At 47.0% G+C, this 22,626-nt stretch overlaps 1 protein-coding gene and 1 pseudogene across 1 annotated transcript; both read left to right on the top strand.

The window, feature by feature from the left end:
* Positions 1–22,626, top strand: part of LOC130491019 (zinc finger protein OZF-like) — a 72,665-nt pseudogene that overhangs the window by 12,487 nt on the left and 37,552 nt on the right.
* On the top strand, positions 10,002–21,816 carry LOC130491357 (zinc finger protein 709-like). Its single transcript, XM_056865079.1, has 7 exons — positions 10,002–10,328; positions 10,667–10,753; positions 15,980–16,336; positions 16,665–16,751; positions 17,271–17,397; positions 19,952–20,065; positions 20,120–21,816. The coding sequence occupies exons 1-7, from the start codon at positions 10,002–10,004 to the stop codon at positions 21,814–21,816; spliced, it is 2,796 nt and encodes a 931-aa protein (XP_056721057.1).

The following is a 22,626-nucleotide window of genomic DNA, read 5'->3' as shown; positions in this document are numbered from 1 at the left end:
GGTTTGCCATTGACTGGCTCTGCGTGGGGCTCAGAGAGTTCTGAGAGAACTGTGACTAGCCCAAGGTAATCCAGAAAGCTTCATGTGGAGGAGTGGGCAATTTAACCTGATTCTCCAGATTAGAGTCCACTGCTCTTAAGCACTACACCACCCTGGCTGTCCTAAGACTACTGTGCTTTTATTGGCTGTCTTCTCCTATCTGATTGCACTGGGGAAAGTAGGCTATAACTCAAGTAAACAGGAGACTATTTGTCTGCTAAATCCAAGGCAGGGATTAAGGAGAGCTAATAAATGGAACACCAAATAATTCATTCACAGGCGAAGCCCTACAAACATCCTGAGAACGGAAAGACCCTCAGCTGGGGCATGAGCTTTGCTTTGCACTAAAGGGCCTATCTTCCTGTTACTGCCTCCCCCTCCAGCTCCTCCCTGGGTCCCCGACATCAAATATGCATTGCACATTCTGTCCTTGGAGCGAAATTCCAGGCACAGGCTAAATCCTGTTGACAGTGTGGGGCGAAGGGGTTTTGGCCTTTCCCCATGCTGTTTCTCAGTCTGAAACAGCCTCGGGTGCTATTTGATCCACATGGGGGTTCTATTTGCAGTGATGGTATGCCTAGGTTCTCCCAGTAGAACAAATAATACCTCCTGGAGTTGTTTCTGGTCAATAAACTGGCACAAAGGGAAAGCTTATATTATTTAGGGTGGTTAAGGCAAAACGGTTGCAAAGTGCTTTAAAAAGATATCTCCAAACTGGGTGAGTGGGCATTAAAATGGCAAATGAGATTCAGTGTGAGAAGTATAAAGGGATGCATGCTGAGGCTAAAAGTCCCAACTCCACATATACATTGATGGGATCTGAGCTGGCAGTGACAGACCAAGAAACAGATCTTGGGGTGGTAGTGGATAGCTTGATGAAAGCCACGGGTGCAGCTGCTGTGAAAAAGGGAAATAAACTGCCGCTATCATACAGAACGTATACAAATCTAGGGTGAGACCTCACTTGGAATATTCTGTACAGTTCTGGTCACGGCACCAAAACAAGGACATTGTAGAGTTTGAAAAGATGCAGAAAAAAAATCAACCAAAAGGATCAGGAGGCTACAGCAGGTGCCCTATGATGATCGGTTAAAACAACTATGGCTGTTTAGCCTAGAAAAAAGGCAATGTCAAAGAGCTCCCCAACCAGTCTCCACCAGTTGGAGGCTGCTTTGGTTTGGTCAAAAGTTTCCCCACAAGACAAAACATTAAACTCCAGGCTTACACCCCAAGTTTAATGAGTAGTTGCTGCCACCAACCCTGGATCAAAAGGCGAGCCTCCAGGCAAGGAGTCCAGGGTAACTCCAGACAAGCTCCAAATTCAGTGTGACACCTCTCCTGCCAGGCTGAGACCTGGTCAGGCCAGTTCACTCTGTTCAAAAAGTGTTTACACAAAAAGATAGCATGGTCAAAGCCAGTACAGGCACTTCAGATTTAGGCTTGGAGTCCCAAAATCAAAAGACATAATCCATTTAAAGGCTATAAGATTCAGGCTGGTTTACAGGAAAGAAAAGGTTCATGAAGTTTCAAGCAAGAAAATAAACTATTTAGCATAGCTAACTAATACATTCAAAAAGCCTTTTTGGTTCAAAAGGATTGGCAAAGGTTTTTTTTGCATCAGGTTTATAGTTACCAACTTCCCAAAGATGCTTTCAGCATTCAAGAGTTTCACAAGGATGTCCAAACGTTTCTCCAAAAGGTCAGCTTGACCAGAGTTTCCCCCTCAAGGGCCAAAATCAAATGGGTTGTGATGCCGCCTGCACAGCTCTCCTGCTTTACCCCAAAGCGTGCATAGTTTGCTTAGGACTGGTTTGTCCTTATATTTGTTTTCTCAAAGGGATGAGCTCATAAAAACCAACTGAGAAAACGAAAGCACTTAGCTGTTAATTAATCGCTTGGTCAGAATGCTGACTCACTCAGAGATGTTCAGGTGATGAAGTCTGCGGAACCCCCTACACCTGGACACCGTCATGATGGCTGACCGATTAGTTACTATGGCAATGCACGGCCTTGCATTCCAGAAAGGGGAGAGAAGGCCTTAACGAGCACCAGCTGGGGCCTACCTTGCTCTCTCCACAGAAGCAGTTTTCAAAAGGAAACTATTTTACTGTTCCCAAAGTCCCAATATCACAAAACTCATAGGCCTCCCAGGCCTGAACCAAAAAATCATTCAATCCAAGAAATTGAGAGGCCTCAACTTCTTGACAGGCAAGTCAGGGGAGACCTGATATAAGTCTATAAAATTGCTTCCAGTTGGGCTTCCGCCCTGGCCTTGGGATGGAGATGGCTCTGGTCACCCTCACAGAGGATCTCCATTGACAGCTGGATCAAAGTGGGTCAGGGCTGCTGATATTATTGGATTTATCAGCAGCTTTTGACATGGTCAATCACAGTCTTTTAGACCACCCCCTTGCAGACATCGGAATCCGGGGAACAGCCCTTCAATGGTTGTGTTCCTTTCTCCATGGTCGGGGACAGAGGGGGGTGCTTGTGGCTGAAACTGAATCCGTCAAAAAACATGGTCTTGTGGCTTGGTCAGGGCAGCTTGGGGATGGGGTGCCAACTCTTGATGGCATGCAACTAACACCTGCACCTGCCGTCAAGAGTCTGGGTGTGATGCTGGATGTCTTCTTAACGGTGGAGGCTCAGGTCACAGCCTTGGCCAGGGCTGCTTTTTTCCATCTCTGCCGGGCAGTTGGTGCCTTACCTCCCCCACCCTGATCTAGCCACAGTGATCCATGTGACAGTCACTTCTACACTAGATGACTGTACCTTGCTCTATGTAGGGCTGCCCTTGACACTGATTAGGAAACTCCAGGTGGTGCAGAATGCTGCGGCGAGGCTTCTTACTGGAATCTCACCATGAGAGCATATTCAGCTGGTGTTACGACAATTGCACTGGCTCCAGCTGGAATACCGGGTCAGGTTCCAGTTGCTGGTTTTGATCTTTAAAGCCTTACATGGTCTGGGACCTTTGTATCTTTGGGACTGCCTCTCCTGGTATACCCCCCAGAGAGCACTGCGCTCGACAAGTACCAACTTGCTTGTGGTCCCTGGCCCAAGGAGTGTGTAGCTATCCTCAACAAGGGCCAGGGCGTTTTCTTCCTTGGCCCTGGCCTAGTGGAACTGCCTCCCTAGTAACATCAGGGCCCTGCAGAACCTTAAGGAGTGTTCCTCAGAGCCTGCAAGGCGAAGCTCTTGCATCAGGCCTACAACTAAGGACAGCCACAGGTTCGATCTAGGCTGGCATCCCTATCGTTTTCTGGCCATCTTTATGTCAACTGATTAAGTGGGGAAAGCGGTGTGCTCTGCCAGATATCTTGGCAGCAAACATGATTTTAATGCGTCATCTGATATATTAGTATTAATTTATATTGTTAATGGTTTTAATAACTAACACTTTTTTATTGTAGTTATATTATGATGTTGTTGTTTTTAATCTGTTATTACCCACTTTGAGCCTGGCTTGTCTGGGACACAGATAAAAGGAAGGAAGTACATCTTCACATAGTGCATGTTTAAGTTTTGGAACTCACTGCCACAGGATGTGGTGATGGCTGCTAATTTGAAAGGCTATAAAAAGGGGTGGACAAATTCATGAAGGCTGGCGCTACCAATGGCTACAAGTCATGGTGATCCATCTACCCAAGGAAAATCTGAAAAGTAAGTAGGTCCAGAGTCTTCACGAAGGACTTTATTCCTATACATGCTCATGTAACTCAGCATAACCCAGGCTAAAGATCCCTCTTCAAAGTTATCTTTTCTAACTGAAAAGTGTGGGGGAAATTCAATTCAATAAACAGCATCACACTTCTGGCTTGCCAAGCCATTGTGAAATTGCTCCAAAAAAACCCATTCAAGGTTTTGTAGGTAACAAACGTTTCTCATAAACCCAACTGCTTCATAACCACAGAGCAAACTGAATTATAATGGCTATGAACGCAGCAACGTTTCCAGAGACAGGGTCATCAGCTCCCTTCAGAAATGGCACTCTGAACCAACGCAAGTCCTAACAAATGGTGCCAGGTAACACAAAGACGCCCTGACCTGGATGGCCCAGGCTAGCCTGATCTCATCAGATCTCAGAAGCTAAGCAGGGTCAGCCCTGGTTAGTATTTGGGTGGGAGACTACCAAGGAATACCAGGGTTGCTGGGCAGAGGAAGGCACTGGCAAACCACCTCTGTTAGTCTCTTGCCATGAAAACCCCCAAAAGGGGTCGCCATAAGTCGGCTGCGACTTGAAGGCACTTTACACACACACACAACACAAATACAAGAGCAAGTCCAAAATATTCGCTAACACAAGCGCAGGGCTGCTTCTTCCCCTTTGCGCTCTTCAGCAGGTACAGATGCTGCTCTCGATGCTTTAGTTCTCTCTCTTGAGCCTGCGAAGAAATCAGCGGTTTCCGTCAGTCAAGCTCTGGGCCTTTTCTCTCCTGCTGCAGGCCATACTGACTGAGGGGATGGGGCTCTTGCAGCTGGTAATGTGGGAGCCACTTTATCAACTGCCTGTGTTCTGGGGCCTTTTGCTCCCTGGGGTCTAAATCCTAAACCTTTTAACAGAAATAAAATAACACGTTAGAAAATGACATGAGCTACACTAAGTATGTGAGAGGCAGGGAAAAAATTAATTTTGATACAGCTTGTATTCTTATGCCACTGTAGATAGGGTTGTCAGGTCCCTCTTCACCACCGGCGGGAGGTTTTTGGGGTGGAGCCTGAGAAGGGGGTGTTTGGGGAGGGACTTAAATGCCATAGAGCCAAATTGTCAAAGTGGCCATTTTCTCCAGGTGAACTGAGCTCTAGCGGCTGGATATCAGTTGTAATAGCAGGATATCTCCAGGTAGTACCTGGAGGTTGGCAACCCTACTTGTCAGGGATGCTCTAGGCTGAGCAGTGGATTATACTAGATGGCCTGTATGGCCGCTTCCAACTCTATGCTTCTAAGAAGGGGCAGGGGGATAGTGTGCCCTCCTCCTGACCCTAATTCCCCCAATCAGCCAGGATGTTATGAACTTGCCAGGGCTTTGCCCCTTGTTCTCCAAATTAGTTCTGCAGAAGGATTTTGTAAGATCTGCTCCTGATGAGTCGGATTGCTCTCCCCCACCCCAGGGTACTTTGCTGCAAAGGGGGCAGAGACCGTTATTGTCTTTGGCTGGGTGGGGTGACCTTGGGGGGAGATGGACATGGTGAAACACAACCCCCCCAAATGCACAAGCCCTCCACTTCCCCCGGATTAGGGGTTGCCGACTTTTAAACCATCCCTTCAAAATCCCTTTGATATGTACAATTATTAGCCAATCAAGGCCAGGAGAACCATCAACCTCCCATTAAGCCTCCTGGACAGGAGATCTTTCTCTTGGTGAGCTGCCAGTCCCGCCCCTCCCTGTGGCTCCCAGATAAAGAGAAGAAAATGCCTCCAAGAGGTTTAAGGTCAGCATTTTCATCTGTGGACTTGTTCCTCTGAGGAAGGGGGGGGGTTCCCCTCTCGGGCCCTCAGTCTCTCAGCCTAAGCGACCTTACACGGTTGTTGTGAGGACAAAAAGGGAAATGGGGGTGGATGCTGTTAATTTGGATTCCTACTGGGGGAAATGTGTAGGGTAACAAGATCTAACATAATATTGTTGTTTTCAAAAATGGAGATTGCATCTTTATTGGTGTCCCCGCGAAAGCCCTGTTTTCATTAAAGCTGAGGCAGCAGACCTGTAAGAGTTAAAAATTGAAAATTATTATTAAAACTCCAAATCCAGAACAGCCCCTGGAAAGATATATTTAGAATGAAGAAACAGACAGTAAAAGAAGCCAAAAAGAGATTACAGTCGAAGCCAGACAGTGTTGCTTGTTGGGCTCAAGGTTGACTAGGGTTAGAATGAACAAGGGGGCGCCAGGGTGGCGGGTGTGTTAAAAGGAGTAAAAGATTAATTGTAACTAGATAAAAATGCCAGGTGTTAAAACAATGGACTCTATACACAAGTTGATCTGACCAATCAAGTAATTTCTGTCTTATGATTCACCAGTAAAACGTCTGCTGGACAAGCCAATTAACAAATGGAGTACATATTAATCAACCAATAAGTTAACAAAAAAGTTGTAAACCAATCAGTAGTATAATGTATAGGTGACGTGTTTTAGAGAATGTATAATGAACTAACCAAAGACTATAAAGGATCTTACACGCCTTTGTTCAGGGCCGAGCTTTCTATTACTCACAAGAGTAAGGCTGGAACTAGCAATTGCTACATAAATCTTGTTTTCCCCAAGAAAAGTGGTGTAAGGTCTTTGTGTCTTGAACTCTGCTCTTAAAGTTTGCTACAACAAAGCGTTTATTTGAGAAGAAACGTCTTGCTTTGTGTAGAAGGATCTTAAAGAGCGTAATGCCCAGTCTGGGGAGGTGGTTATACATTATCAGATTATGCTTTTTAAAAACCCGCATGAGCCTGTGTTAACAATAACCTTCCACTGCCCCTTCCAGACCCAAACCACCTCCTCCAACACAGGCAACAACCACCCACTGGGAGCGTTTTGATATTTGTGGGAGGGGAAGGGACAGAGCCCGAAGTCCTAGAAAGGAGGCTGCATTCGGACCCGCCCCTTTCCCAGGGCTCGCTCTGACCCCGGAAATGAACTCCCCGCGCGCTCTCGCGCATGCGCTTTCCTCCCCTGGCGGCCACGCTGCTGTTGTTGCTGCTGCTCTGGGTCCGGATCCAGCATGTTTCCCTCCACCCTTCCTTGGCTCTGGGTGAGTAGAAGATGTTGCAGCCCCATAGAGGAGAGGTGGGGAGAAAAGGGGCGGGCAAGAAAACAGGAGGGGGGGGGGAATGGGGGAGCCCTTTGTTTTTGCATCTGGTCTGAAGCTGCGGCCCGGTCTCGGATGGGGCTTGGGGGGCTGGCCAGGGAGGCTGCGAGCAAGAGGCAGCCGACTGGGGGCAGGGAGAGTCGTTCCTAAAATGCCTTTTGGGGGGGGGGTGAACGTGGCTGCTTGCGGCTCAGCGAGGTCCTCGCAAGGCAAAGCTGCCACTCTTCAGCTGCCGGTCCTCAGGGTAGGAGAGGCTGCCAAGGAACTGCACAACGGTGAATCCTCCAAGTAGGGGAGGCTGACACAAAAATGCGGAACAGCCTCTATTCACAGCCCCTCCCCTCCCCGTCGCACCACAGTGACAATGCTGGGGCTTTGAACGTGAGTTTATTTATTCTTTGTGTGTCCTTCTTTAAAAGGTCAAGGTCCCCTGTGCAAGCACCGGGACATTCCTGACCCATGGGGGTGACGTCACATCCCAACATTGACTAGGCCGACTTTGTTTACGGGGTGGTTTGCCAGCGCCTTCCCCAATCATCTTTCCTTTACCTCCAGCAAGCTGGGTACTCATTTGACCGACCTCAGAAGAATAGAAGGCTGAGTCAACCTTGAGCCGGCTACCTGAAACCAACTTCCACCGGGATCGAACTCAGGACGTGAGTAGAGTTTGGACTGTAGTACTGCAGCTTACCTCTCTGCGCCAATAGGCTCTTCATGTTCTTCTTCAGTCTTTTTAAAATCCCATCCATTCTCTTAAGAGCGAGGGGGGGCGGAATGTACGTTGGTTTCACCTCCTCCATTTTGCCCTCCCAAAAATGATTAGGAGCACAATGGGTCTGTCAGCAGCTATTACCCATTATGGGTATCCAGGCAGTTGAAAGGTCTGAAAGGAGCCTGAGCAGCAAACCATGAAGATATTGCTGCATGTCTCGTTACAGGGATACGTTTAAATCTAAGGAGAGAGGATGCTGTTTACATCCCCATTTTCTTTCTCTTTGCTCACAAGTTTTGCATTCATTTCCTTTTGTAACCAATGACTGTTCATACAGCTAAAGGATTTTTTTTCTGAAATTGGTCTGTGTGTTTGCATCTCTGACAACACTTATGACAGAGATACTCAGATCACTCTTATTAAGGTATCAGTCAAATCAGGCAGGACTTGCTGACTTGGGAATATTTCTAACCAGTTTGATTCCCAAGGGTTCCTTCCTTCCTTCCTTCCTTCCTTCCTTCCTTCCTTCCTTCCTTCCTTGTCAGTTTGGAGTGGGGGAGTGATTTTTAATTTGGGGAAAATTTCTTAAACGCCTGCAGTGGAGACCAAGCTGTCAGGCTGGTGCAGCTCTCACTATTAGCCTGGTGGCAGCAGCAGAGAGTCAGCCCCAGGCATGGACTGGAACTGTGAGATCTAGCAGCTTAAGGTCTGGGACAGTTAACTAAAGTCAATTCTTAAAGTCATAGCGCTATTTCAGTGAGTGCTTTAGTGTAGAGATGGGCAGAATGGCAGCTGCAGGGGCGGTGATGGCAAGGAACACAGCCCCAATATGGGCAGGACCTGCAAAACTGTACAGCTTCTTGCCCACACTGAGGAAAATGTACTTTCCCCAAAGATTTCAGATTTACAAAAACATTGCAGTAAAAGGGAGGGCACAGAAGGTGACCAATTTGGGGATGAATTCATGTGGTGGCTCCAAAACCAGAGAACCCCTTCCCCTGGTAAAATTCACCCTTTCTGGGTTTTTTTTTTTTTTTATTGTAATCCTACTGGCAGAGGATATGTTTGCCTTAAATCTTTCTTTAATTTTACACTTTTGCAACATTTGCCAATCAACACTACTGAATAACGGAAGAGGTTTTCAGAGCCTAAAATAACTTGGGGGAAAGCTCTGAATATGCATGGAATTTAATAGGAATAACAAAGAAGCACTGATTCCTGTGTTATTTGGATTGCTAGCATAAAAATATGTTCTTGACTGTGTAGTAATCGTAACAGTTGGCTGGCAATTGAGCCCAGTGGTCCGAACGTGCTCCTGGCCAAATGGCATGACAGCTGAGGGCCGAGAGAGCCAGATTCCCACAGAAAAGAGTCTCCATAGCTATGAATCGAGTGTCACCAGCACCCTGCTTCTGAGAAGGGATCCACAGGGAATACAGGGAGCAGGCAGATTCCCACAACTTTGCTATCCCGCTAAGTCCACAGAAAAGGGTTCATCTTGATCCTGACCTGATCCTGTATAGCCAGTGTCTCCTTCAACCAAACTGCACAAAATTGTGCCCCATGCATAAGAGGAACCCCTAAAACCAGGGCTTGTATTGTTAAGGGGCAAAGTGCCTATACTCATGGATAAAGTTGTACTGCTTTCCACCAATTCCCCTCTCAGGACTTTGAAAGCGTCCTCCAAAAAGGTGCTGTACTCAGTAGCTGTGAGTACCACCACCACAAAAAAAGCCCTCCCTAAAATTGTCTGCAAGTGTAAATAGCCATGTACAGGATGCCGTTCCTTAATCCCCCTCCACATGAATATAGTCATTGGAATAACCCCCAGAGCCTCTGAGGGCAGAGAAAGTGGCCAAATCTCCAGGAATTTCCCAAGCCAGACATGGCAACCCTATCCGATATAGCACAATGACAAGAGACATTTTGTTTTGAGACACTGGGAAGATGTTACAGGAACACCGATTTTCAGTGGAATCCTAAAACCACTTTTCTGAGAGTAATCCCTAGGGAAAAGGCCCGAGGAGGATTCTGAATAGACTTGCTTCAGTGTGCTTAGGGTGAGCTTGCTTTTAGTTTGCCTTAATTTTCATCTCTCCCCCCGCCCCCCAACAGTACCATTTTCTGAGATCCCTTTCTAATGGAAAGGGTAAGAAGCATTTGCCATTTGTCTGTAGTGGTAAAAGGATTAAACTTGACTGGGGCAACCCAGTCAATTGGTGGGCAGCTGGCAAGTCTAGTAATCTAGCACGAAAGCATTAATTCTGATCCGCAAGCTACCACAAAGATGCTTCTACCAGGGCAATCGTTAGGGGGCTCTTGGCCAGGGTGAGTGATGTAGCTCCATTCTCTTTTGGGTTCTTTGTGCCTTTCTGATATCTTTTCCCTCTATGTCACCATGTTACTAAGGGTATCTCTCCACAGTTGGAGGCGACCCAAAAGAAGGGGAAGGAGATGGAAGAGAAGGACGCAGAATCTCCTGGAACTGACAAGAGAGCAAGGAAAGGCCCCCATCCCATCCAGGCTGGGAGTGGTGTTGAATTCTGGGAAAGAGCTGTGCCAGAAATCCTGGCTCAGGACACTGTGATCACTGATGAACATTGCCAGCGTTTCCGGCACTTCTGCTACCATGAGGCTGATGGGCCCCGAGAGCTTTGCAGCCAGCTCCATAAACTTTGCAACCGCTGGCTGAAGCCGGAGAGGCACACCAAGAAGCAAATCGTGGACCAGGTGATCCTGGAGCAGTTCCTGATCTTCCTGCCCTCGGAGATGGAGAGCTGGGTCAGAGGATGCGGGCCGGAGACCAGTTCCCAGGCGGTGGCCCTGGCCGAAGGTTTCCTCCTGAGTCAGGCAGAGGAGAAGAGGCAGACAGAACAGGTGAGGGGGTCCTCAGTCAGTCCATTCTAGCAGCGATAACTGACCTTAGCCTAAGACCTCCCTGCCAGGTATTTTAGATACTTGACCAGGGTTGGTAGAAAACATGCCCTTAGGTCTTACCACTGAGGCTGGAGCAGCTCGACTGGTCATAGCAAGGGTGAGGAGTCTGAGAGTGGGACAGGATCCATCTCCTCAGCCTGTTCTGTTCCTTCTCTAACCCATCACTCTCGTTTCTATTTCAGATGTGCCGACCCTCTGTGAAGATGGAAGCTAACTTCTCTGAGGCGGAAGGAGCTTCATCAGAGGACGGGCAGAGAGGGCAGGTCCAGGTGTGTGCCCAAGATGCCCTCTCACCTGGTAAGCATGCCTTGTGCCTGGAAGGGTCTGGGGCACATTATGAAGCTGCTGAGTAGAAGGTTTAGGACAGGAGAGGAAGGACACGCTTCTGCACACAAAACAGAGTGGACGTCTGGGTGTCAGGGTCATAGGATGTAGTAATGATCACTCACTTTAAGGGGCATTAGACAGATTCATGCAGGGCAATTCCATTCTTATTCACACCAACCAAACTTCATATCGCCACTTCCTTCCATTATAGAGATTCCAGGTGGCGTAAAAAAGGAACAGTAGACAAATCTGGGCACAGCTGTGAGCGATAGTGAAAAAATTGAACCTCCATGTTCTGATGCAGCATACATCTGAAAGTCTGTTGATAAGAACCAATAATTTGTGTTCTGTGCCCCTGCTTAATGGCTTTCTGGGGACATCTTGTGGGCCACAGCCCGAAACAGGATGCTGGACTAGGATGCTATTACCACACCCCCGTGAACATGCATTCATATTAACATGAGGAATTAGTTTGCATGTTGGTGCAGGGTGCAGCAAAGCGGAATATTTTACTTAAAGAGGAGGCTGTGATTAGCAAGTCTTTAGTAGGAAAAGGATGACAGAGATCTGATGTAAAAGGAATCCAGTTTATTTAGGAATTTGGTACAAAAGTGGTGGTGGGGAACTTATCCTAAATAAATATTAGCAGACACATTCGTTATTCCAATTAATATAGCAACAACTAACATTTAGCAGAGCTCCTCTAGTTTGGAGCAGGAGTTAATCTTTGAGCTAATTGTGGGAAATAATGGTTTGGAAAATAGGGAGGAAAGATCAGGGGGAGAGCGGTCCTGTTCTGTGAAGAAATCAGATGAAATGAAAAGGTATCCAGTGTGTGTTGGGAGCATGCTGCAGTTCAGCTAGTCTCCAGAGTCAGAGAGACTCTTTTTCCTGACTCTAAAGTCAGGTTAAGTTATACAGTTTTGGGCCCATAGCATAAAATGGGTTATTTTCAAGAAACAGAAGGTCACGACATAGGATAAAGGAACACCTGCGAGTAATCAAAAGGAAATCGTAGAACCGACTAAATGGCACCAGGAAGGGCAGTTTTTGATTGAATTATAATTCTGGATTACAAAAGCTGGAGATATTAAGGTGTGTCATGTATTGGGCAGGAGCTTTGGGGGCAATGGGAAGCTTTGAATCGGAGGTTCCAGACTGTCACAGGGCACTTAATGTTGGAATTTTGTTAATGGTCAGTGATTGCATATCATGTAAAAGACAATCCAGGAAGAGGCATCTTTTCCTTCTCGCCTGGTGTGGTTTGTGTGCTGTTGGTGCATCTTGATTTTTCCCAGAGAGGCTTCTTTCGAAGCATTGCTGTGGTTGTCGTCCCAGGATTCTCTGCTGTGTTCACCGCTGCACGGGTCCCTTGTGAGAAATAGACATAGAAATGCCCCCCATTCTTGTTGTGTGCCTTGTGGGCCTTGTTCACAGTGTCACCCTGGCAGTACATCAATTCAGGCTGGTTGTGGAAGGGTGTGCAGATGAAAGGAGGGCTGGCAACAATGTCAGGCCATGGCCTGGCACCCCCAAAAACTTTGGTAGTGGGGCATGGGGTGGATGTGAGGACAGGTTGATGTCTCACCTGGCCAAAAATCTGGATGTGACATCAGAATGTCTGCACTCTGGAAATCCATCGATATTACCAAAGAGTTTTCACAGGCACTAAAGCCATGTCTGAGCTTTCAGATGGATGTTACAGCAACGTATCACGCAACAACATTTCCACCTCCCTCTCTCTTCTGCTAGCTCGGACTCAAGGGCATGTGGGAGGGACCAGCCAGTGTTCAAATGGTATGCCTGGCCCTTTGGTCTGTTCCTGCTGGGATGCTGATTTGGTTTTGAGCTCCAGAGTTCACAGGGCACATTTCAGATCTCACGGAAGTCAGAAATGTGTTAGCAGCATTTATCACAAGGCTCATGGGTACTTGGTGCTTCTCTGTCACCTCTCCCACAGTTTCCTTAAAATCCTTACACATTTCTTGAGTGTACACAGGGCAAGGTTTCACAACCCTAGGAACCCGGGGTGCGTGAAGCAAGATTCCCTCAAGCAAACAGAATAGGAAGTTGAGACTAACATGCTTCCTGCCTATTTGTTTCCCTCATAGGCAGTGAAGAGATGCTGTCGAGCCACTGTCTTTGCAGAGTAGTAGAAATGGCTGCTTCACCTCCAATCCAGGTAGGGGAGATGACAGCCTGGGTCCCCTTCCTTCCTCATGGGGGCTTTTACTCCAGCAGTTGCTTCTAAGATGTGCGAGCGAAAGAGGCTCTGAAGGCCACGCCAAGCTCTCCATCCTGCACCCTGTCGGACTGCCCCCTTCCAGAGTGCTGTCTCTGCCTGTCATGATCTCTGACAGGGGAATCTGCTTTTTCTTTCAGTCTCCAGCTTCCTTTGAGGACATGTCTGTGTATTTCACCGAGGCAGAGTGGGCCTTGCTGGATCCTGGCCAAAGAGCTCTCTACATTGAAGTCATGCTGGAGATCTATGAGAGCATGGCCTGTCTGGGTAAGGATCTTTCATAGGTGCCACTGGGATGATAGATGGATGAAAATATTGAACAGCAGTATGCCATTTTGAGGCTTGCCTCACTCCTTGCCCACTGCTGGGGGCCTTGAGGAGTTGTGGTAGCAGAGAAAGCCATGTTCAGCATGGCCAGTTCAAGTGACCCAAGCTACTTGCATGGCCCAGGGCAACTGAAGCCCATATTGTGGCCACCACCCAAGCCAGAGAGGGTTCATGCCCTGAGGCCCATGTGGGATGAGAGGAAGGGGCCAGATCCTAATTTCTAAGTTGCCAATTTTTATAACATACCCTTCCCCCAAATGGGATTACATTCTTCCACTCTGACTGTGCTCTGGAACGGATCTGTCACCCTTACACTAGTTGGGATTGTCAGCTTTGATCTTGACCAGCTTTCTGTCCTTCCAGAAATTTTTTTCCTTTGCTTGGGAGTTTCTTCATTGCCTATATAAAATGATCATATCCCCCACCCCCCCATGTCAAAGAAGCTAAAAATGTAAGAGTGACTACGGTGGACACAGAAAAAGGCCTTGTGTCTGAAGAAAGGCTGGAGAGTTCCTCAAGGGGATCTCAAGAGAGTATAATTCACAGTGGGTAGCCGTGTTAGTCTGTCTGCAGTAGTAGAAAAGGGCAAGAGTGCAGTTGCACTTAAAGACATCTGTTAAAGACAGATGGATTCACATTCTAGCTGTATCTGAAGAAGTGAGCTGTGGCTCACGAAAGCTCACACCCTACCATAAAATATTTTTGTAAGTCTTGTAGGTGCTACTGGACTCTTGCCCTTTTCTACAACTTCAAGAGAGTATGGAAGCTAACATCTCTGAGGCGGAAGGAGCTTCATCAAAGGACGGGCAGAGAGTGCAGGTCCAGGAGTGTGCCCAAGATGCCCTCTCACCTAGTAAGCATGCCTTGGGCCTGGAAGGGTCTGGGACACATTGTGAAGCTGCTGAGTAGAAGGTTTAGGACAGGAGAGGAAGGACACACTTCTGCACACAAAACAGAGTGGACGTCTGGGTCTCAGGGTCATAGGATGTAGTGATGATCACTCACTTTAAGGGGCATTAGACAGATTCATGCAAGGCAATTTCATTCCTATTCACATGAATGACAGTTTTCATATCTCACCTTTGGGCACAGGTGGTAGCCATGTTGAGTAAATGAAATCTCTCACCTGAAAATGCATTGCTAAGAGCCAGTAATTTGGCTTCTGTGCCCCTGATTAAAGACTTTCCGCAAAGTACATCTGGTGGGCCACAGCCCGAAAGAGGATACTGGACTACGGATGCCGGGCCATGGATTGCTAACCCCATGGACTTTGGGGACGGGGCATGGGGTGGATGTGAGGACAGGTTGATGTCTCATCTGGCCAAAAACCTGGATGTGACCTCCAAATGTCTGAGTTTTCAGATGGATGTGAAAGAAATGTATCATGCAACTTCATTTCCACCCCCTCTCTTTCTTCCACCAGCCTGGACTCAAGGGCATATGTGAGGACCCAATTGGTCGATGAATGGTGTCCCTGGGCCTTTAGTCTGGTCCTGTTGGGATGCTGTAGTGTTTTTGAGCTCCAGCTTACAGGGCACAATTCAAATCTCACACAAGGCAGAAACGTGTTGCCAGCATTTGTAAACCCACAGAGTTCATATGTACCTGGTGCTTCTCTGTCACCTCTCCCACAGTTTACTAAAAATCATTACACATTTTTTTGAGTGTTCACAGGGAAAATTTCACAATCCTAGGAACCTGGAGTACATGAAGCAGGATTTTCAAGCAAACAGAATCAGAAGTCAAAGCTAAAATGCTTCTTGATTATTTTGTCTGCCTTGCAGGAAGTGAAGAGATGCTATCAATCAAATGTCTTTGTGGAGGAGTAGAAATGGCTGCTTCAACTCCAGTCCAGGTAGGGGAGATGAGTGGGGGACATCTAGGATCCCCCCCTCTTTTCTTTAATTTTACACTTTTGCAGCATTTGCCAATAAACACTACCACTACTGAACAATGAAAGAAGCTTTCAGAGCCTGAAATAACTTGAGGTAAAGCTCTGAATATGCATGGAATTTAATAGGAATAACAAAGAAGCACCGATTCCTACATTATTTGGGTTGCTAGCATAAAAATAGGTTCTTGACTGTGTAGTAATCGTAACAGTTGGCTGGCAATTGAGCCCAGTGGTGCGAACGTGCTCCTGGCCAAGTGGCATGACAGAAGATGGTTGAGAGAGCCAGATTCGCACAGAAAAGAGCCTCCATAGCTGTCTATAAATCGAGTGTCACCAGCACCCTCCTTCTGTGAAGGGATCCACAGGGAATACATCTCTCCCCCCGCCCCCCAACAGTACCATTTTCTGAGATCCCTTTCTCATGGAAAGGATAAGAAGCATTTGCCATTTGTCTGTAGTGGTAAAAGGATTAAACTTGACTGGGGCAACCCAGTCAATTGGTGGGCATCTGGCAAGTCTAGTAATATAGCACGATAGCATTAATTCTGATCCGCAAGCTACCACAAAGATGCTTCTACCAGGGCAATCCTTAGGGGGCTCTTGGCCAGGGTGAGTGACGTAGCTCCATTCTCTTTTGGGTTCTTTGTGCCTTTCTGATATCTTTTCCCTCTATGTCACCATGTTACTAAGGGTATCTCTCCACAGTTGGAGGCGACCCAAAAGAAGGGGAAGGAGATGGAAGAGAAGGACGCAGAATCTCCTGGAACTGACAAGAGAGCAAGGAAAGGCCCCCATCCCATCCAGGCTGGGAGTGGTGTTGAATTCTGGGAAAGAGCTGTGCCAGAAATCCTGGCTCAGGACACTGTGATCACTGATGAACATTGCCAGCGTTTCCGGCACTTCTGCTACCATGAGGCTGATGGGCCCCGAGAGCTTTGCAGCCAGCTCCATAAACTTTGCAACCGCTGGCTGAAGCCGGAGAGGCACACCAAGAAGCAAATCATGGACCAGGTGATCCTGGAGCAGTTCCTGATCATCCTGCCCTCGGAGATGGAGAGCTGGGTCAGAGGATGCGGGCCGGAGACCAGTTCCCAGGCGGTGGCCCTGGCTGAAGGTTTCCTCCTGAGTCAGGCTGAGGAGAAGAGGCAGACAGAACAGGTGAGGGGGTCCTCAGTCAGTCCATTCTAGCAGCGATTAGCCAAAACCTCCCTGTCAGGTATTTTAGATACTTGACCAGGGTTGGTAGAAAACATGCCCTTAGGTCTTACCACTGAGGCTGGAGCAGCTTGGCTGGTCATAGCAAGGGTGAGGAGTCTGAGAGTGGGGCAGGATCCATCTCCTCAGCCTGTTCTGTTCCTTCTGTAACCCATCACACTCGCTGCTGTTTCAGATGTGGCGACCCTCTGTGAAGATGGAAGCTAACTTCTCTGAGGCGGAAAGAACTTCATCAGAGGACGGGCAGAGAGTGCAGGTCCAGGTGTGTGCCCAAGATGCCCTCTCACCTGGTAAGCATGCCTTGTGCCTGGAAGGGTCTGGGGCCCATTGTGAAGCAGCTGAGTAGAAGGTTTAGGACAGGAGAGGGAGGACACATTTCTTGAGTGTACACAGGGCAAAGTTTAACAACCCTAGGAACCCGGGTTGCGTGAAGCCAGATTCCCTCAAGCAAACAGAATAGGAAGTTGAGACTAACATGCTTCCTGCCTATTTGTTTCCCTCACAGGCAGTGAAGAGATGCTGTCGAGCCACTGTCTTTGCAGAGTAGTAGAAATGGCTGCTTCACCTCCAATCCAGGTAGGGGAGATGACAGCCTGGGTCCCCTTCCTTCCTCATGGGGCCTTTTACTCCAGCAGTTGCTTCTAAGATGTGCGAGCGAGAGAGGCTCTGAAAGCCACTCCCTTTGCCCACGCCAAGCTCTCCACCCTCTCGGACTGCCTCCTTCCAGAGTGCTGTCTCTGCCTGGCATGATCTCTGACAGGGAATCTGCTTTTTCTTTCAGTCTCCAGCTTCCTTTGAGGATGTGTCTGTGTATTTCACCGAGGCAGAGTGGGCCTTGCTGGATCCTGGCCAAAAAGTTCTCTACATTGAAGTCATGCTGGAGATCTATGAGAGCATGGCCTGTCTGGGTAAGGATCTTTCATAGGTGCCACTGGGATGATAGATGGATGAAAATATTGAACAGCAGTATGCCATTTTGAGGCTTGCCTCACTCCTTGCCCACTGCTGGGGGCCTTGAGGAGTTGGGGTGGCAGAGAAAGCCATGTTTATCATGGCCAGTTCAAGTGACCCAAGCTACTTGCATGGCCCAGGGCAACTGAAGCCCATATTGTGGCCACCACCCAAGCCAGAGAGGGTTCATGCCCTGAGGCCGATGTGGGATTGTTGCCAATATTTATAACATCCCTTTCCCCCAAATGGGATTACATTCTTCCACTCTGACTGTGCTCTGGAACGGATCTGTCACCCTTACACTAGTTGGGATTGTCAGCTTTGATCTTGACCAACTTTCTGTCCTTCCAGAAATTTTTTTCCTTTACTTGGGAGTTTCTTCATTGCCCATATAAAATGATAATAATCTCCCCCCCCCCCAAGTCAAAGAAGCTAAAAGTGTAAGAGTGACTACGGTGGACACAGAAAAGGCCTTGTGTCAGAAGAAAGGCTGGAGAGTTCCTCAAGGGAATCTGAAGAGAGTATTTCCTTCCCAAGTGAGATAGCTGCGAGTGGGTATCCTTCATGGTTATGGCAAGGGAAAGGCAAGGAATAGCCATGGAGGGTTTCTGCTTCTCTTGTTAAAAACGCTTGGTTTTGTAGAATTATAAATCCCACTGGGTAAGGAGGGAGGGAGCCATTCTGGGATCTGGGTAGCTCAAAAGCTACTTCTGGATAAAAACACAACTACGGCTCTTGATTGGCTGCAGGTTTCTTAGATACTGTATTTGCCAGGGAAAGGTGGGTGTTAATTAAGAATAGCCAGGCTAGATGATGCCCAGGTTCCATGAACCCTGTCCTACTGTGGCCACCCAGATGCCTTCAGGCCTTTCTTGCCCCTCCCAAAATTGGCACCTATTGCAAACACTGTGTGGGTCCCCTTTGAACTGTGAGCTGAGGTTCTACATTCTACTTTCCCCACACCAAACATGCATTTGTGGGAGGCTGAAATCCAACTTCTCATAGCTCTCATCACAACTAGAAGAAAACGCTCTGTGCGGTGGCAGGACTGGGTGTCATGTGAACTTTAATCAAAAGCAGAGAAACAGAAGAGCTGCACTGCAAGTCAAATGTGAAAAGTGCGGAAATGATTCTTTGCTACTTTCCCCCTTAAAGTCGTTACAGGGAGTGTGGGGGAGGGGTAGGCAGGTAGTAAATAGAAACAGCTGTACTGGAGGGCCTGGCTGGAGATAAGGTGTGACTAGTGTTTCAGTTTGAGGGGAAGGAAATTCTGATAAAGGAAATGCACACCCATTAATGGGGAGTGCCTGAATGATAGCATGGCTTCTTGCAGGGGGCCTGATTGGACCTCTTTTTTATTGCAGCAGGAAATGCAGAGAAAACACATGGGAAATTCCAGGGGTTCTCTTTGGAAAAAGTCAAGCATGAAAAGGCCAAAGGCAGCTTCAGGGACGGAGATGAACCAGAGAGGGAGGAGGGAAGCCACGTAGAGAAGACAAAGGATAAACCCATTCCTTGCTATGGAGGGGGCTTCTGTGAAATCCCAGTCCAAGAAGAAAAGACAACCAAAATAAGAAGGAATGAAGGCCTCTGTGCTTCTCTGATCAAACCGAATATAATATCAATTAGTGAATGCACAGTGGAAAGACCTGTACACAAAAGAATACACACAGAGGAAAAACCCTATGAATGCTCAGAGTGTGGAAAGAGATTTGGTTCGAGGAGCAATCTTCTACGGCATCAAATAATCCACACAGGGGAGAAACGTTTTGAATGCTCAGTATGTGGAAAGAAATTTGGTTCGAGGAGCAATCTTCTACAGCATCAAATAATCCACACAGGGGAGAAACCTTTTGAATGCTCAGTATGTGGAAAGAAATTTGGTTCAAGGAGCAATCTTCTACAGCATCAAATAATCCACACAGGGGAGAAACCTTTTGAATGCTCAGTATGTGGAAAGAAATTTGGTTTGAGGATCAATCTTCTACACCATCAAGGAATCCACACAGGAAAGAAACAGTTTGAATGCTCAGAATGTGGAAAGAGATTCCGTTCACGTGGCGATCTTCAAAAGCATCAAAGAACCCACACAGGGGAAAAACCTTTTGAATGCTTAGTGTGGAAAGAAATTCACTGAGTGTGGCAGTCTTCAAATTCATCAAAGAACCCACTCTGGGGAGAAACCGTTTGAATGCTTAGAGTGTGGAAAGAAATTTACTATGTGTGGCAATCTTAGAAAGCATCAAAGAACACACATAGAGCAGGAACCTTTTGAATGCTCAGAGTGTGGAAAGAAGTTCCGTTGCAATCGCAGTCTTCAACTGCATGTAAGAACCCACACAGGTGAGAAACTTTTTCAATGCTCTGAATGTGGAAAGAAATTCACTACAAGTTCCAGTTTTCAAATGCATCTAAGGACCCACACAGGGGAGAAACCTTTTAAATGCTCAGAATGTGGAAAGAGATTCAGTCAGAGTGGCACTTTTCACGTACATCTAAGGACTCACACAGGGGAGAAACCTTTTGAATGCACAGAGTGTGGAAAGAAATTCACTACAAGTTCCGGTCTTCAAAAGCATCTAAGAACCCACACAGGGGAGAAACCTTTTGACTGCTCAGACTGTGGCAAAAGATTCAGACGAAGTGACGCTCTTCAGGAGCATCAAAGAACCCATACAGGAGAGAAATCATTTCAGTGCTCAGAGTGTGGAAAGAAATTCAGTCACAGTTCCAGTCTTCAAAAGCATCTAAGGACCCACACAGGGGAGAAACTATTTGAGTGCCCAGAATGTGGAAAGAAATTCACTGTGAGTTCCAGTCTTCAAATGCATCTAAGGACCCACACAGGGGAGAAACCTTTTAAATGCTCAGAATGTGGAAAGAGATTCAGTCACAGTGGCACTTTTCACGTACATCTAAGGACCCACACAGGGGAGAAACCTTTTGAATGCTTAGTGTGTGGAAAGAAATTCAGTCACAATTCCAGTCTTCAACAGCATCAAAGAACCCACACAGGGGAGAAACTATTTGAGTGCCCAGAATGTGGAAAGAAATTCACTGTGAGTTCCAGTCTTCAAATGCATCTAAGGACCCACACAGGGGAGAAACTATTTGAGTGCCCAGAATGTGGAAAGAAATTCACTGTGAGTTCCGGACTTCAAAGGCATCTAAGGACCCACACTGGGGAGAAACCTTTCGAATGCTCAGAATGTGGCAAGAAATTCACTGTGAGTTCCAGTCTACAAGTGCATCTAAGAACCCACACAGGGGAGAAACCTTTTGACTGCTCAGACTGTGGCAAGAAATTCACTACAAGTTCCAGTCTTCAAATGCATCTAAGAACCCATACAGGAGAGAAATCATTTCAGTGCTCAGAGTGTGGAAAGAAATTCAATCAGAGCAGCAATCTTCAACAGCATCTAAGAACCCACGCAGGTGAGAAACTTTTTAAATGCTCAGAATGTGGAAAGAGATTCAGTCACAGTGGCACTTTTCACGTACATCTAAGGACTCACACAGGGGAGAAACCTTTTGAATGCACAGAGTGTGGAAAGAAATTCACTACAAGTTCCGGTCTTCAAAAGCATCTAAGAACCCACACAGGGGAGAAACCTTTTGACTGCTCAGACTGTGGCAAAAGATTCAGACGAAGTGACGCTCTTCAGGAGCATCAAAGAACCCATACAGGAGAGAAATCATTTCAGTGCTCAGAGTGTGGAAAGAAATTCAGTCACAGTTCCAGTCTTCAAAAGCATCTAAGGACCCACACAGGGGAGAAACTATTTGAGTGCCCAGAATGTGGAAAGAAATTCACTGTGAGTTCCAGTCTTCAAATGCATCTAAGGACCCACACAGGGGAGAAACCTTTTAAATGCCCAGAGTGTGGAAAGAAATTCACTACAAGTTCCGGTCTTCAAATTCATCTAAGAACTCACACAGGGGAGAAACCTTTTGAATGCCCAGAGTGTGGAAAGAAATTCACTACAAGTTCCGGTCTTCAAATTCATCTAAGAACTCACACAGGGGAGAAACCTTTTGAATGCCCAGAGTGTGGAAAGAAACTCACCTCAAGTTCCAGTCTTCAAAAGCATCTAAGAACCCACACAGGAGAGAAACCTTTTGAATGCCCAGAGTGTGGAAAGAAATTCACTACAAGTTCCAGTCTTCAAATTCATCTAAGAACCCACACAGGGGAGAAACCTTTTGACTGCTCAGACTGTGGAAAGAGATTCAGTCGAAGTGACACTCTTCAGCAGCATCAAAGAACCCATACAGGAGAGAAATCATTTCAGTGCTCAGAGTGTGGAAAGAAATTCAATCAGAGCAGCAATCTTCAACAGCATCTAAGAACCCACCAAGGGGCCTCACAGCTGTGAAGGCCAAAGAGTTCTGACAGCAGGATTAATTTGGGTTAAAAAGAAAAGGTTCTGTCCCCGAACCCAACAACTCCGTCAGTTTAGAGAGGTCAGACCTCCCCATCAAATTCAGTCTTGTGGAAATGGGCAGGTATCCTTGGAGTTGGCAAGTGAACATTGTGTAACACTAATTCTCCAATCCCAGTTTTCCTCCCCACCCACCCCCAGATTCTGTTAGAGAAAATCAGGAGGCAGAAGTAAGATTCCCTCCTCTGCTCTGAACCCACCCCTTCAGACTCCATGAGCAGGAAATGACCTGGAATAAGCCCTGGGTCAAGGCTTACTCCTCACATCTTGACTCCTCACAGTCCTCCTTATATTCCTCCATTGAGATCGTACCTTTATGGAGCAGAGTAAGAAAATTCTCCTTTCCTCTCCCCACTTTATTTTGGAAAGGTATCTGCATTAGAGTTGCTAACAGACCGGGAGGGAAAGAACTATCCTGCCCCTATTCAGAAGCTTAGTGTGTGGACATGGGTAGTAGAAGAGATACTGAAGAGGTAAATATAAACCCTCTGTTAAAGGGACAGCATACGTTTTTCCTCCAGGCAGAAGGCCACCCATAATTGTTTATCAGATAAAATAAAACTCGGCTAAGAAAGAATTCTAACTCTTTAAACGGGTTGTTATTTTTGTCAGGTAATTCACATCATGTGTTTTCTGTGCTTTATGTGGGTTTTATGAGCTGGGCTTCACTAAATGTTTCAAGGTTGGCATGTCTCTTTAAAATTGGGTAAAAAGCTGTAAGGCAGAAATCCTCTTACAGACGCT

The sequence above is a fragment of the Euleptes europaea genome, chromosome 1 (genome assembly GCF_029931775.1).
Source record: "Euleptes europaea isolate rEulEur1 chromosome 1, rEulEur1.hap1, whole genome shotgun sequence".
Lineage (NCBI taxonomy): Eukaryota > Metazoa > Chordata > Lepidosauria > Squamata > Sphaerodactylidae > Euleptes > Euleptes europaea.
The sequence above is the reverse complement of the archived record's forward strand: the minus strand, read 5'-3'. Positions and strand labels throughout refer to the sequence as shown.

Coding starts and splice junctions, on each gene's coding strand:
- LOC130491357 (XM_056865079.1), top strand. CDS start 10,002: ATGGAAGAGAAGGACGCAGAATCTCCTGGAACTGACAAGAGAGCAAGG. Junction 10,329..10,666: donor CCTCGGAGATGGAGAGCTGG/GTCAGAGGATGC, acceptor TTTCTATTTCAG/ATGTGCCGACCCTCTGTGAA. Junction 16,337..16,664: donor CCTCGGAGATGGAGAGCTGG/GTCAGAGGATGC, acceptor CTGCTGTTTCAG/ATGTGGCGACCCTCTGTGAA.